The sequence below is a fragment of the Amphiura filiformis genome, chromosome 16, assembly GCF_039555335.1.
Source record: "Amphiura filiformis chromosome 16, Afil_fr2py, whole genome shotgun sequence".
Taxonomy (NCBI): Eukaryota; Metazoa; Echinodermata; class Ophiuroidea; order Amphilepidida; family Amphiuridae; genus Amphiura; species Amphiura filiformis.
In genome coordinates, this window is record NC_092643.1 from 40,807,871 (window position 1) to 40,825,087 (window position 17,217).

Below are 17,217 nucleotides of genomic sequence, written 5' to 3' on the forward strand. Positions count from 1 at the left end.
TTGTCCAAACCCAGTGCTAGATTTTACCACAACTATTCTTTTGTTGCTTAAATCTCAAACACTGTAAAGTATCGCACCATAGGTTGCCATAAATGGTGGAGGTGGAACTAATCATATTGTGCAATCACTACAAATGCCAATACAAGTTATGTGTGTACAGGTTCTAAATAATAAATTGCAGTCCGAATCCAGTTTTCAACTTGCTAGCACCTGGTGAATTTATCAAGGCACTTACAATTATGCATGTTACATTCTGTGCTAAATTACCCCCCCCTCATAACTTTATTTTGCAATAAACAAATCAAAACAAAAATGCTTTTTTTGTACAATGTACATGTATGTAGTGAAAAAAGCATTGCCAGCTTTATAATATACTTTATAGTGGATTATTTTGAACTTAAAATTTACATAAAGCGGGGACCAGTCCAGAGTAGACATATTCCCAATTTGTACTTTCTTGATACACCCCACACAATACTGTGGCATAGCCAAGGGGGAGCAGGGGGACAGTAGGGGGAAGCATGGGGAAGGGGAAGAAGTGGGAAAGCTGCCTGTGGATGCCGTCCTCGGTTCCTTTATCCATTGCTAGTGTTGCACACTCTATTTCTCGTGGATCCTTTTTTGAGGCTTTCAAATGACAAATACCGGGGGTCATTTTTCCCATCATTTATAAAAATTACAATTTACATAATTATAATGAAGGAGTAGGCAACATATCCTTCTTCCCTGGTCATCCTTACTTCACGGTGGTCGAGAATCCATTGTGCATGCATAGTAATGCAGACACAAGTTTAGTTTAGGTCAATTGATTCAGGTATGTAGACAATGTAAAAGCTAAAGAGATTGTGTATTGAAGATGTTGAAAACTCAAATACAATCAAACCTCACACACAATTGATACCAATCATACCATCATTATCTACACATGTAATCATGACAGACAATAATGGTGTATTCATCCATTTTCTTTCTATAGCTCTCCTTTAACATTCCTATTTGCCCCAGTCAGACAAGTTCAGGTTATTTAGGTTGAAGGTTGACTGAAGGTTATCATGGTTTATGTCTGGCCTCATCAATTGCTCATTTGACCCATGTTTGACCACAGGATTCCTTGCTGTTGGCTAATGGCCAAACCAGAAAATACACTGCACAATAAATACTGGAAATAAACATACATACATACAGCTCAAGCAGGATCATAGATCTACATACATGTGTACAATGTTCAATGGGGACAAAATGGGACAAATTCCGCACTATTGTGTCTTGCCAGGAAAAGGGGGAGGCTTGGACTACAACTGGCTCAGCATACATTTGTACATACAGGGTTTGCACAGGGTCAGCATAATTTTAAAATAATGGGGAAATGCTTTCAAATATTTATCAACGACAAAAATAAAAAAGCAAAATCTGCAGGGAACAGGAAATTTAATAAGAGAAACCAATTGAATATCCTCGTACTTGTACTAATCTCCCAACAGGGCCACAAGGACTTGCAAAAACACAGTTTTAGGTTAAATCAATTTTGTGCAGCACAAAAAACATTCTACACCCACAAAAACTTGTTCATTGTACAATGTAAATCTGACTATCAATCTATCAATAGATGTTCTGCAGAGGTTTGAAGCAGATCTAATGTAAAAAGTAGTTATTTTCGGACATATATGTAAATTATCACGCTTTGCCGATTTGTAACCATTTCACATGTTTTAAATTTGCGAATTTGAGTTTTCTTAAAAAGATATTTGTGTGTTTTTATTTTTGCGGGCGCGAAAAATGTGAAAATTAATTTACTGCAAAAATTTCCCCTTTTACAGTACGGTATTAAAAAACTCTACCACAGATCCTGTGGTGCTACACAAAAATCTGAGCAATTAATCTTTGCCATTATGATTGCCTAATCCATATACGTGATATTTTATTGAATTCCCACCACCGTATTCGTCTGAGTATAGTCCCACGCTCGAGTATAGTCCCACCCCCATTTTTAAAAAAAAAAAATTTCAGAAATTGTAAAAAATTAAAAAATTAAAAAAATAAAAGTGTATTTTTTATGGAAATTATATGTTGTGTGACATGTACATAATGTACCGTATTGGTCTGAGTATAGCCCCACCCGTTTTTTATGTAAAAATTTTTCACAATTGGGGGTGGGATTATACTCAATTTCCAAAAAAAAAAAAAAACTCAATTTCAAAAGTTATTTTTTCGGTTTTGGAGTGTCCCTGGACCTAGACCTAGATGCTAGGATCATTCATGGTTAAAAAAAAAAAAAAATGTCAAGATGTTTTGTATTTTTAATATGAAAATTGATAATTTGTATTCATGTCATACTCTATTAATGATTTCAAAATGCATTCATTAATAGAGTATGACATGAATACAAATTATCAATTTTCATATTAAAAATACAAAACATCTTGAATTTTTTTTTTTTTTTTTTTTTTTTTTTTAGGTGAACCATGAATGATCCTAGCATCTAGGTCTAGGTCCAGGGACACTCCAAAACCAAAAAAAAATAACTTTTTGAAATTCGAGTATAATCCCACCCCCCAATTGACATAAAAAACAGGTGGGACTATACTAGGACCAATATGGTACATGTATGGTCATTTTCACGGTAAAGGGTGTAACTTTGGATTTTTAACATTTTAATCCGTAGTGTTCTAATAAAGCCACAGAATTCCATAATTTTTGGCCACATAAGTCATCTAGTTAGCAGCTACCTTGGGTAGCATAATCAGCTTTGGGAGTTACTGCCTTCAGTTTTAGCAGGCTTAAATGTACTTAATATTGCCATTTTGAAAAACTATAAAAAACAGTAACATTTTTGTAAAACCCTGTGTTTTCTTCAGTTAGTTCATGGATAATTTTTCTTATCCTGAAAGTACAGTCATATGTTCAGTAAACACTGCCACATTAGATTTAATTGTGAACGGCCCTGTATTTTTGAGAACCGGACTATGATATTTATCGTTTCGGAGGCTTCATTTTCCGTTAACAATTGTTAACAAACTTTGTGGGTGTAGCTTTGGTTCATAATTCTTGGTTATTTCTTCACTTCTTCTTGATTCATAACAGTTGTTATCTTAACTTGAAATGGGTAACAAAAATTAGCCGATTTGCAAGCTTTTAAAATTTTTATAAAATCTTGACTTCAAATAGCCGTTTTTCCGTTAACTTTTTTGAAGCCTCCGAAACAAACTGTTCAGCAAGCTTGTGCAAATATAAATAAAAGAGCTCATCCAATCTATTTATTAAAATGTAGCAAACTAGATCCTCAAGTCACATGTTTTTAAATCGTGGAGATATATATCACCGTTTGAAAATGGGACCCAATACAAACTTTCCGTTAACAATTGAAGCCTCCGAAACAAATGAAGCCTCCGAAACAACAGTAAACTTAATTATCATCTATGCATATCTAAATTGGTGTGTTTCATACTGATATCTGCATTGTAATTATTACTTGATATGTGCAGAATGTCATAAATTTAAAAAAAAATTGACATTATGGTTAATGTTTGAAAAATATACTGATACCTTAAAAAGCCTGTTTCGGAGGCTTCACATGCAAAAAACACCATACTTAACAAATGGGTGAAAAAATTAATGTGTGATAAATCTACAATATCTGCCGCATAGAATCATTGATTCAATACACACAGAAAATAACAGCTTAGATGATCCCAACACTGTTGTTTTCAAAAAAACTACTTCTGCAATGTTTAACAATTGTTAACATGAAGCCTCCGAAACAAAAAAAATGACTTGCTGTGATAATTTAATTTTTGTCACAACTGAAATTCAATACTTAGAAGCAAAGCATGAAAATTGGTAATTGTGATATTTTTTACCTATTTTTTATGTCAACTTGTAGTAGTTAGCTAAATATTTTACTTTTATGATCACCTGTGTTGTTAACTGAAGCCTCCGAAACACAAATCGCTTGAATTGCCAATTCTAAAAAATAACTCCAATTTCTGTGAAACTTGGCTGGGAGGTTCCTTTCATCAAGTAGTATTTGTACATGAAGTTAGACATTCAAATTATTTTAGGAACTCAATTAAAACTTAAAAAATATGTTTAAGGTTTGGAAATTTCCATTGTAAATGACACTTGATGTTAAAAAATTTCAAAACTGCAATTACAAACATAGCAAAACATGGTATAAAATTTAACTTATATCTGTTGACTTACTTTGGAATGGAATTTCACATGTATTCCAGCTTTCATGTCAAAATTTTCTGAGGTTATGTAAAATACATTTTTTCTTAGATTTTAACCAAAATGTTATGCAAATGTCAAATTTTTTATTAGAAATCAAAAGGTTTAAGCCTTGAAACATTATTTTACTTGAAATTAAGTTGCTTCTATGCATGATTTCAGCAAACAGAAACATATTTAAGTGGTTTGAAATTTTGACCCTAAAAATCAAAAGTTACACCCTTTACCGTGAAAATGACCGTATACAAAGTTCTATACATGTCACACAACATATAATTTCCATAAAAAATACACTTTTATTTTTTCCCATCAAATGTTGGTTTCCAATATGGCCCCCTTTTAATTTTGAACCGAATAAATGGCAAAAAATAATTTGCTATTTCATTCCAGCGCCTACAATGTATGTTGCCAATGCGCTTCACGCTGTTGATCGTGACTGAGGATGTGTAATGAACATCTCGTACACGGTCGACATGTGCGTATCTAGAACTGTTATGATCATTGCGTACACAATTAACTACACCGGTCAACACAGCCTGATGATTTTTCCGTACACTGTGCGATTTAAGCCAGCGTGTGGGGGTGTGCGTGCGTAACGTGGAAGTGTAATTCAACAATGACATCTCACTCGTGATTGGTTAGTATTTTACTCATCCAAAGTTGTGTGTTCGCGTTGTAGTTTGAAATACACGACGTACGATCGCAGTTGGATCGAGTACAGCTGTTGGAAGCTGTGTTCATTCAATTGAAATTCTAGACTTTTCTGTTGCAGTCCGAAATGTATAGCTAACACATGTATACATGTACCAAAAACAAAAATAAAAGTTTGTATGAGCATCTTCCTCAGCATAAATTATATAAAATGTATAAAAAAAGTGACCAAGGGAAGCTACATAATACAGGTTTTGATTCATAACAATTTTGTGTGTCAGTGTCACATTGTCTGCAACACGAAAATTGTCTCAAGATTTCAAAGCAATATTGACAGGGCTGTCAACTTTTCTGAATTGCTTGGTGTGAGATAGATACATGTACTGTATGGTCAAACAGGGCGTCTTGAACTGAAATATTGTTTGCAAACTTAAAATATTCAATTTTTGATCCCAATTATTTTTGACAGGGGGGGTCTAACCCTAACTTCCTACCTGGTTTTTCACAGTAGCCACCAGGGCAGACAAAACAATACAATACAATTTCACTTAAACTCTACACCATACAAAAGCATACAAATTTGCTTACAGACTTGCAACAAATTATAACCACTACACCATACAAAAGCATACAGGCATTTAAGTGGGAAACTACTACACCATACAAAACCATACAGGCATTAGAAGTAGTAAACTACTGCACCATACAAAACCATACAGGCATACAGGCCTAAAAATGATAACCACTACACCATACAAAACCATACAGGCATTTATACACTAGTAAACTACTACACCATACAAAACAACACACACATTCCCCTATTAACTACTACACCATACAAAACCATACAAAGGTATTCCAGTAAGTAACTACTACACCATACAAAACCACACAGCTGATGCAAAACCATGCAGGGATTCCTAGGGATTCCTACTGGTAACTACTACACCATACAAAACAATACAAAGGCTAACCCCTACACCATACATGGTACAAAATCACACTTTTCAGTAACAATATCCCTAGCCATTTTCTTTCTACTGTAATGTGTAGCTGATAAGCCACGGCGCAATTAGGGTCATATTTATACCGTAATGTCTAGCTGATAAGCCACAGTGCAACTAGGGTCATATATTATACTGTAATGTCTGGCTGATGAACCACAGCGCAACTAGTTGTAAATACTATGTACTTTGTCAGTGAAATAAGCTGCAGGACTTTTGATGTTTTATGTTAATTATTTATGTGTGTGTTGTTGGTTTTTTTTGGGGGGGGGGGAATCTAAAAGTTTATTATGCTCCATTTTTTATTTTGTAAATTGTTTTTGTAGCCCCAACCTGAAAATTTGAACCAGAATTACTATTTTTGGATTTGTTTGACCTATAAAACAATTTATTTTGGTAGAATCGGCAAGTTCATTATACTTCCTTCTGACATCCTCATTGTTATACTAAGTACATCAAATTCTAGTTTAGTAAATCGTTCAGGTGTTATAATGGTATTAGTGACCACTAACTTACATATTTTATAAGAAGGGAAAGAACAGCATCTCAATAATAAGATGTAATCTTCTCTGGTTAAATCCAGGTCTTAAAAGTCTTGCTTCCTTCAAAAGACTGTTATTCAGTGATTATGATTTAAATTTTACAGTCTAATTATTTTGCATTATGTTTTTGACATGTAGGCCTAAATCTATAGACCTAAATTATATTTACACTAGGAAATCCCTCCATGTTTGTTTACACTAAAAGAAGACAATTATAATTTAACTGCTCCCAATTGTAGAGTGTCAACAGTTTTAATATAAGCATACATGGCTTTAGAGGCAAAAGGACTGAAACCTTAAGCTCTCTCATTCAAAAGGCTAGTGGGAGGGGTGGGTTTTTTTTTGTGTGTTTTTTGTTTTTGATTTTTTTGTGTTTTTTTTTCCTTTTCCAAATCTTTATTTTTCAAAAGTTTAAACATTAGGCCCCCTTGACCTTAAATGTTCATGCCAGTGCCTGTGACAGCGCCTGCATAAAAACATCTTGCAAACCGCACATCCCATTAGGGTGAGCACTAGACGCCCATGTTCCAAGCATAGGACACAAGGATGAGGTCTTCTAAACGTGAAGCCTCCAATCCGCTTTGTATCGCTGGGGAACTTGCGTCTTCCATGTGCAGGGTGTGCGGCTGGCACTTGCTCGCTGTGGGCGTCCATGATAAAATGATTTCCACTATATATTTTCCACTGTTTATATAGGCATTTCTCCTGCCATATGCTAATTTTCAAGTCATCTGATGTATTCAATTCAATGTTATTGTGTAAAATGAAAGACCCATTCCCGCCTTATGCTAATTTTCTTCAAGTTACATGATTTATTCAATTGAAAACATGTAAATTCAAATTCTTCACTGAATTTAATCTATCATGTGACTTTGAATGGCGGCAATGATTACATAACCATTGCCGCCATTCCAAGTCACATGATACATTGAAATAAATGATGATTTACATGTTTAAAGCAGATTTACATGTTAAAGAATGTTATTTAATATTATCATCCCAATTTACATATAGCGGGAAAATAGTCCAATAGCAATGCAGGATACATCACGTGACTTAAAATGGCGGGGAAAAAGTATATATATATATATAGGGGTCCCAAGCTCAAAATCATTCCCTTTCTTCGTGACTCTCATCCAGACAAGTCAAGATGTCTGCACGCGAGCTCAGAGACTTGCAATCAAACTTGCATGACAATGAACAGGAGATATTCCTGGATGAAGTTCTAGGCAAAAAGCGAGAGAGGAGAGTGAAGAGAAGTCGAGAGGAAAGGGCAATGGAAGATGTGAGTGAAGAGGAAGAAGCTTCTCAGGTGGAGAAGAGGAAAAAGAAGAAGAAGAAGCAGCAGGCATGCTCACCGCTCACAAAATCCAAGATCTGTGGGATCATACAGACTGCAAATAAGTCTAAAGAAGATCGGGAGGAGGAGGATCGCAGAAGAAGTGCTGCAAATTGGGAAGCCATTAGAAGATATAATGATTCTGTCCCTGGTGATAGTTCAGTGGCTAAGAAGAAGACAAAGAAGACAAAGAAGGCGAAGAAGTCGAAGAAGTCGAACCGCCAGCCACAGATTCTGCACGTGAAGAGCTGGATCTGCCTGCAAAGAAGGCTAAGAGGAAGACAAACCGCCAGCCACAGATTCTGAGAGTGAGGAGCTGGATCTGCCTACTACAGATATTCCTCTGAGAACACAGCTCCAGCCGAAACAGAAGAGAAGAGTTGTTCCAACAGCATCTTCTGTTCCCATTAGTGATGATGATGGCTGGACGGCAGATGGGAGCTATGTGAAGGTCGAGGACTTTGATGGGCCAACACCAAGGGGACCAACCTTCAAAATCACTGAAACATCTTCACCAGCAGAGCTGTTTTTGAGATTTTTTCATCTTGGCTATTATTTATAGAGATAGCCAAGTGGACCTCCAAGCTGCTGAAGAGGGCCGGGTTCAAACCTACAACAGAAGCCGAGATCCGAGCTTGGTTTGGCCTGAGGATTGACATGGGCTTGGTTGAAGTACCGACCCAAGGGGACTACTGGTCATCACACCCAGCCTACCACAACCAGCTGGTGTCAAGGACCATGACACGGACACGGTACGAGAGACTATCACAATGTCTGGCGTGCCAGGATCCAGATGAGTCCCCTGACAATATAGAAGACAAATCTCACCGCTACTGCAGTAAGAAGGCTCATCCTCTGTTTCATATTCAGAATGTCTGGGGACGAGGTGAACAGGAACTGCCTACGCCGCTTCAATCCTGCATCAGACCTTGCTCTGGATGAGGCCATGGTAAAATATAAGGGGTTCCTTGCATGGTGTAAGAAGTTTTTTATGCCATTGAAGCCCATTAGAGCTGGGTTTAAGCTGTACGCAATCTGTGAGTCGGCATCTGGATACATGTGCAATTTCATGATCCATCCAACATCTCCAACCAACACAGCAGTGAAGATGAAGGATATTGTTATGGAAGTAACAAGTCCTTATCTCGACGTCTTCCATCAGCTTTATACAGACAAGCTTTACACTAGTGTGGCTGTGGCTGAAGAGCTGCTACAAAAGAAGACCTACATCACTGGCGCTGTGAAATCAAACAGCAAGGGGCTGCCACTGGCTCTATCCAACAGCGTCAAGAACCCAGACCAAAAGACCATCACCGCCATGGCAAAGGCAGATCGGGGTCTATTCTATGGCAGACAGAAAGGACAGCTTACCTGTGTGATATGGAAAGACAGCAAGGTGGTGCAGTTTCTGTCAACTGCTCACCAACTATATGGCCAACCTTCAGACACCCTGACCAGAAAGGTAAAGGAAGATGGGCAACAGAGACGAGTCGAAAAGGCAGTTCATGCACCTAGACAGGCGATTAGCTACACACAAAATATGGGTGGAGTTGATCGGCACGATCAACTGAGATCGTACCACACATGCGCCGCAAGTCGCAGAAATGGTGGAAGCAACTTTTATTCTTCCTCATGGATGCAGCCCAGTGAATGCTTTCATCTGTTTTAAGATGACCAGAGATGCAGCTACTGCAGCAAGGCGAGCACAGCCAGCAGGGACTTCCAGAAGTCATGGTAACACCCATCTAGACTTAACAGTTCTAGATTTTGATAGCGACTCTTCCGTCAGCATTGACTCACAGGACTCAGCAGATGATTTATCGGACAGCGATGACGATGATATGAGCTCATCCCATGCCGACTTTACACTCGATCTTGCGGTTGGGCTGATCGCTGGATTTGCTGAGGGCGTGCCACAAAAACAACAGCGGGCATCTTCTGTTGCACCAGTTGCAGCTGCAAATGCTCACGGTGGTCATGGTGGTCTTGTAAGGATGGACGCCGAGTATCCAAAAGATGCTGCTGGTGCAAAAAGGTGGGCAAGACGACCAAAGCAGGAAACCCTATCGTCTCACGATTTGGTTGCGCTGTTTGCAATGTCCATTTCTGCAAGGGTACGCAGTGCTACCAGCTCCATCATGATGCTCCTTGGCTTGATGTTGAGACTACCTCTGAAGAGTCAGATTAAATGTGATGGAAGAGTTAAGAGGGTCAGTCATTCCACAGTGCCTACTGGTTAAATGTGGACTGCTCCAGGACTGAGCGTTGTGTGTCAGGTCGTCTCAGTGGGAGGAGACAGGTCAGCTAATCTTTCCTTTTACTTGTTCTCATTTCTTCACCAAATCAACTCCAGTTGGCAAGGGTTAGTTGTGATTCCAGAGCTACATGGTAGGGTTAGAGGCGCTGGATGCTGTCAACTTACTACAGACTAGTTTGGTCATTTGGATCTTCCATTTGACGTTGACCGGCGTATCCCCATATGGGCAAAGTGTCTTGCTTTGTCAATTTATAACCTAGTATGGGTGCCAACTGGTGCTTGATCTTCTTTTATTAGCTGACCTGTCTGGTGCATCCTTCATCTTTAGGCCATAGTCATGCCACAATTTGTATTTTTGGCCACTTCTTTTTCTGTATTTGGCAAAATAATGTGCTGTTTTTTCATAGCTTACTGTGGCATGCATGTATATATATTATTGTACCCGGTATTTAAAAAGGTTATTAATTGTCTTGGGGGACTTAGATGTGCGTTCGTCTTGCCTAAGCGCCAAGACAGTTCTTAGCTAAAAAAAAATAAAATAAAAAAAAAAATGTGCAAGTGATAGATTGTCCTGGGGGACTTGGATGTGGTACCCTTGCCTAAGCGCCAGGACAGTCTTGATGCCACCAAAAAAAAGCACAAAAAAAAAAAAATCCAAAAGATGGGGATCAAGGTAGAAGCGTTCCCGCTCGCGGTTCCCGAGAGGTTCATAAGGAAGTATAATGAACTTGCAGATTCTACCCCAAAATTAATTGATTAAAAAAAAAATCAAACAATTATCCAAAAATAGTATTCTGGTTAAAATTTTCGGGTTGGGGGCTGCAAAAACAATTGACAAAAAGTGAAGCATAATTTACTTTTTAATATAATAAAAGAATTAATTACGAATAAATTACCACCCCTCCAAAAAAACCACAAATAATTATATGACATTTTTTATAACATCAAAAGTCCTTCGTAGCTTATTTCAATGACATTGCATAGTATTCTAGTTGCACTGTGGTTCATCCGCTAGACATTGTACAGTAAAATATATGACCCTAGTTGCACTGTGGTTTATCAGCTGCACATTACAGTATAATATATGACACTAGTTGCACCCTGATTTATCAGCTAGACATTACGGTATAATATATATGAAACTAGTTGAGCTGTGGCTTATCAGCTAGACAATACAGTATAATAAATATGTCCCTAGTTGTGCTGTGGTTTATCAGCTAGATATATTGGTGTAACCCAACCGACCCTAAAATTAGGCCCGACCCTAGAGGTTTTTTTTTTTCATTTTTATTCAATTCAATTTATTATATTTTTTATTTTTTATTTTTAGGCGTAATATATGATCCTACATATAGTATTACCACACCATACAAATCATACAATTGGTGAACTTGTTTGTTACTGGACCATACAAAATCATACAGTTTGATTTGTGCAGAGTACTACACCATACAAAACAATACACTACTTTCACTATTTTCTGTTGTATTGTTTTGTATGGTGTAGTGGTTTCTGCATGGGTCCATATCAATACACACAGAGCCAAATATCATTTCAGTACTACACCATACAAAACAACACAACAGTGAAACATCTGGTTCTATACCATGGCCTACAAAACAAGACACAGCTAATATATGTTAAACACTACACCATACAAAACCATACGGTTGGTGAACATGTAACTACTAGACCATACAAAAGCATACAGTTTAATTTGTGTGTGTAGAATACTACACCATACAAAACCATACACTATTTTCTGCTGTATGGTTTTGTATGGTGTAGTGGGGTTAGGGCTAAGGGACAACTATATTTTGTTGATATATGAGAATTTGCTATGATGCGTGAGAATTTACTATGGCGTGAGAGCGTGAAAAAGTGCCCAAATGTGTAAGACTCACACCGAATGAGTGAGAGTTGATAGCCCTGCAGATATTGATGGATCAGTTGGTGTGATTTGCCTTTGGGCAGCTTTTTTACTGACCTAAAATTTATTTCAATATACCGTACTAATATTAAAACAAATGTATTGGAAAAAAAACACCGTCAACAATGTGTAGCACAAAAAGATAACCAGTAGCTCAGAATGCTTGCTGTATGTACATATATCCGGAACTACCGTACGGATGCTATCATCGCCATAAAACCACCATGTGATAGTCCATACATGTACACTCAAAAACATTCAGTGATTGTATCATCAAAATAAGAACAAAAAAACCTGCAGAGTCTCAAAATTATGTGATTTTTAACCCTACGAATACTCAAGAACTCAAGCTCGAAATTGCACATGCTAGAACTTTATGCATTGGAGGCTAGAGTACAAATCGTTTTTCAGGCTGTGCTTTTTAAACCAGAACTTCAATTGTTTACACGTCATACTTCAGTGATTTTACTAGATTTTGATAGCTCCAGACTTAGCCTCGAATGAGAAGCTATCAGTGAACAAATTTCTAAAGAAGACTTCTCATGCAACCCCACAATTATCAAAGAACTGTTGTACGTTTTTCGCAAGTGGTTTTCAGTTCAGCTGCAAAACATGGCAGTATACTTCTACACAGTCACATGTAGCCAATTGAAACCATTTTTATGGACAGTTTGTTTCAGTGATGAAGGCAAGATACTTTGGAATGCCCCTTCTGAGGCTGTACATTACTCAAGAAGTCTGGCCACAAATTTGCTCACCGATAGCTTCACATTCGAGGCTAGAGAGTCCATTGAGCTATTGAAATCTAGTAGAAATCTACATACAGTATGTATGATAGCATGATACTTTGCTCGAGAAGTTTAGCCACGAATTTGCTCACCAATGAGCTTCACATTCTAGGCTGGATTCAAAATCTAGTCAGATTCGCTGAAGCATGACAAAGTAACAGAAGTTCAGAAGTAAACACAGCCAATCATGACCGGCGATCGCATCCAAAATGTTGCTAAAATTGCAACAAAGTTTGGACTTCTTGGCGAAATTCGAAGCAAGAGTTCTCAAGTAAATGACACTTTACACGAGAACTGATGCTAGAGGGTGTTGCTATCGTTTTTCGGTCAGACGGTGCAACAATTGCACCGGAGGTTATTTTGATGAGTCAACTGTATCTTTTGAGCAAGATTTGCCTATTTTGGACAGTCATAAAATTTTGCTGAAGTGTAATTTTAGCAACATTTTTAAAACAACAACAAAACAACACTCTAGAAACGATCACTATTCGTGATTGGCTGTGTTTACTTAGACTGAGCTTTCATTGCTTTACACGGTGTCATGCTTCAGCGAATCTGACTAGATTTTGAATGCAATTGTCTCTCTAGCCTAGAAGAATGTGAAGCTATCGGTGAGCAAATTCTTGGCTAGACTTCTCGAGCAAATGATAATATGTCAGTCACTGTCAGTACTACTCTGAATTGTACAAAGTACCGACGCGGACCAGGGTTAGATTTAGAAAATAAAATTTACATGCACAACTCTGGTTTTTCCTCAAAATGGGCTGAATAACACGAAATTTTGCATGCACAGGCAAAATTCTACATTGTGCCGACTTTGAAGCCACGCATACCTGCAGCAGAGACTAAGCACTGTTCACGCGCTGTATACACACGTGTTGTCACTTTGCAGAGTGGACAAACTGTATGTAAAGCAATGGAAATTAGGAAGTAAACACAGCCGATCACGACAGGCGATTGCTTCTAGAATGTTCCAACTTAATATTAGAATTTGTTCAAAATAGGTTCAACCTTTGCTCTAAATAGATACAGTTGACTCATTGATCAGTCATCAAAATTAACTATTGATCCAAATTTGAACATCAACAGAATATTTAAGAAGCATTACAAGAAAGTGTAAACAGAGGTCCTCTAAAAATCTTACCGCTATACTTAATTCCAGTGGTGACCATTATAAATCCGAATATGTAAGCACTGGAGAATTAGCGACGCACCAAAATTAGTGAATATTGGGAATAATCACAAATTTTCATTTCGGCCGCAAATTTCAAGATTTTTCAAAAATATTCATTTTTAAAGTACCGTATTCATTTTCCAAAAAAGTTTTCACTAAAATTGAAAGAAATCACAGCGGTCTGCAATACAATCCATGCGGAAAATGCAACACGCCCCGGAAAATATTTCTGAGAAAAAAAGGAGAAAAATATTTTAAAACTGCAATTTTGAACTTTTTGGAGGAAATGTGTGCAAAAGACGCGCATTTTTAGAATATTAATTTATGGGCAAATCGCAAATTTCCCAAAACCGCCACGCGAAAGGTGCTGACGAATATCGAATTTTAAAAAATAACTGATTTAAAAGCCTAAAATTCTCGACCTACACAATGTAGACATGATAGACATTTCATAATGACAACAATGCAATGCTATTCATGCATTCAATACAATCCCCACACATGTACAATGTGCATTTCCTTCACACATTTTTACAGTCTATGATTTTGTCAGTGTATTGTTTACTTACCAATTTTTTCTGGATAATCGCCCGTTTTGGTCGCTTGCTGCTCATGGCGACCGACTCAAATCATCTAATAGCAACATTAAATCCAAAGTATATAAATCCAAAATAGTCATTAAAGTGTTAACAGTCTAATTCCAATATGAACTTTGTGGTCCCCAAACAGTGCGCCCGGCGGTCAAGTACAATCAACGTCCCTGCTGCCAGCGGTGAAGCGATTCTGCACGTAACCGGTCAATGTTCACACACAGCGAAATCATTTACCGTACTTTCCATTCACAACACAGTTTTGACCAACTTTTCTCGTTCTCTATCTTTCAAAATATCACACCCAGACATATCTGAAATCGATAGAGAGAAAGTCTAGATATTAGTGTACTTGAAAAGACGAAACATTTGGTTATATTTGGTTGATAACTGCGAGTATTTTTTGTTTTAAGTAAATCCTTAGTTGTACAACAATTAATTGGGTCACAGCACCGATGATCAATGTATCGAGAGCCCATTTATTTATAGCCCGAAAGAAGCCGGGTGTTTAAAAATGGCGGGGGTACTCTACTTACCGAGAAAAAACTCGACGCCTACATGCCACAATATGAAGAATATACACCACACTAGAAGTAGATATATTCCCAACGTAATGTACTGAAAATCTAAACATGTTATAATCCACATGGATATGGTATGCACGTCCGAAATATTGCAATTTACAACAAAGAACTCCGGCCAGCCGCCATCTTATCCATGTGCAAAGCCACCCAGTGCGCATGTGCGTACGCTCCCCAGGTAAACATAAACAAGGCGCTTCCCTGGATCATTAATTAACAACTTTTTGGACTAATTGATCTCCTCATATTCTCCTGTCCTATTTATTCTTACTTTTGTCGTGTAATATCAAGCGACCCATGCCGTTGAAAAACAAAACAAAAAACATTTTAATTTTTTTTTTAATTAATGGGTTTTTTTGGTGTTTTTTTCACAATTTATACCTTTTCAGTGTTAAAACACTGAAAAGGTATGAATTGTGATATTACTTAGGCCTACTACAATAAACTCAAGTATTTACCCCCATTTTTATCATAATTATAATTGGATCTAGGCCTAGGCCTTTGATATTTCCGAATTAGACATTTCCATAAATTTCCATAAAAGTTGAGAGAATAACAATAGGCCTATATTTATATTTTGCTTTATTTTATACTGTCTTTTTTGTGAATTTTATAGTAATGTTTTGATTAAAGTTCATTGTAGAGCAATCCTTCAATTTATTGTCTTTTCAATATTGGATCTTCCTGGCTTTGTGCCAAATGTTACAAATACTGTGTTACAAATAAATAAATATCAGCCATAATAGTTCTCAATTCAATAAATCGATAAATCGATCGATCGATCAATCAAGCTATCAATCAATCAATCAACATACATACACATCATTAAATTAATAAATCAAATTATTAATGAATTACTTAAAAATCATTTATTTATTTATTTATTTATTTATTTATTTATTTATTTATTTATTTATTTATTTATTTATTTATTTGTTTATTTATTTATTTATTTATTTATTTATTTATTTATTTATTTATTTATTTATTTATTTATTTATTTATTTAATTATTTATTTATTCACTACTGTCAATCAATCACTATAAAGAATCATTCTGTGGACAGGTTTGAGGTAAAAAGGAAAATTTTGGACAAAAAACACACAAATTACAATTTTTTTTAGCACACTAGGAAAAATCCAAAATTTGGCTTTTTACCATTGTTTTGCCTAATAAATTTTTAGTCAAAAATAATGGACAATGTATATACGGGGACACTTATCCCTCACGAGCCAATATCCAAGAGCAAAAAAAAAAAAAGCACCTTCATGCAATGGCGTGTCTAGATTAGGCATACAAAAAACACACAAAAAGCCAAAATAATTTGATTTGAAAATGGTTTGTGTGTGGGGGTGTGCTTTTCTCCAAAAAAACACCTGTTTTTATATGAAATATGTGTTTATATTTAGATTCCTTGGCTAATTTCCAAATATGTATCTTGCATCTCATATGCATCTTATATAGGCCTATCTTGCATGAATAATTAGCTTATAGTGAATAGTTAATAAATAGTTATAGCACTTTGACTATTAATTAATGTATTTTTGAGAGTGCACAGTCCCCTTTAATCATTTGGTCAATCAATCAATAATCAATCAGTTGTGACAGTCCCCCCCCCCTCCCCATTTGTCATAACATGTCTTGGCCTAAAATTTAGAAGTGTATCGTTCATTAGTTCCCAATTCTGAACAGTGGCGTAGATTTCATTTTGACATGGGGGGGTTGGGTTGGGAAAAATTCCTTGAAGTCTAGTGAATCCAGCACCTATTGGCGATAAAATAAGGTTATGGTACAAATGCGCGCGAAAAATTTTGCCATATTGAAGCTGAACTGGTGAAATCTGGTACAAAGGTGGAATAAATTCGCGCAAAGCGCGAACAATTTGGCACTTTTTAGGTAAAAATGGCCAAATATGGGGTTAATTTGGTCAGAAACCCATATACAGGGGTCAACATTGGAGGGAGAATTGTATGGAGCATCCCCTGACAAAATATTGGGGAATTTACCCCCCATCCCAGGATCTACGCCTATGATTCTGAACCAATTAATAAATTAAGCAAGCAAAAATAGGAAGCAAGTATAATAATCAATCACTTAATTAATCAATTAAATAATTAAAAAGAAATTAATT

The 17,217-nt window shown here is 36.7% G+C and overlaps 1 protein-coding gene across 1 annotated transcript in view; it reads right to left on the reverse strand.

The window, feature by feature from the left end:
• The window catches only part of LOC140172642 (uncharacterized), a 102,401-nt gene extending 87,176 nt beyond the window's left edge, over positions 1 to 15,225 (reverse strand). The window contains 2 exon segments of the mRNA XM_072195775.1: positions 14,485 to 14,819; positions 15,042 to 15,225. Coding sequence (XP_072051876.1) covers positions 14,485 to 14,529 — 45 coding nt within the window. The 5' untranslated portion in view covers positions 14,530 to 14,819; positions 15,042 to 15,225.
• Between the last annotated feature and the right edge of the window lie 1,992 nt (positions 15,226 to 17,217).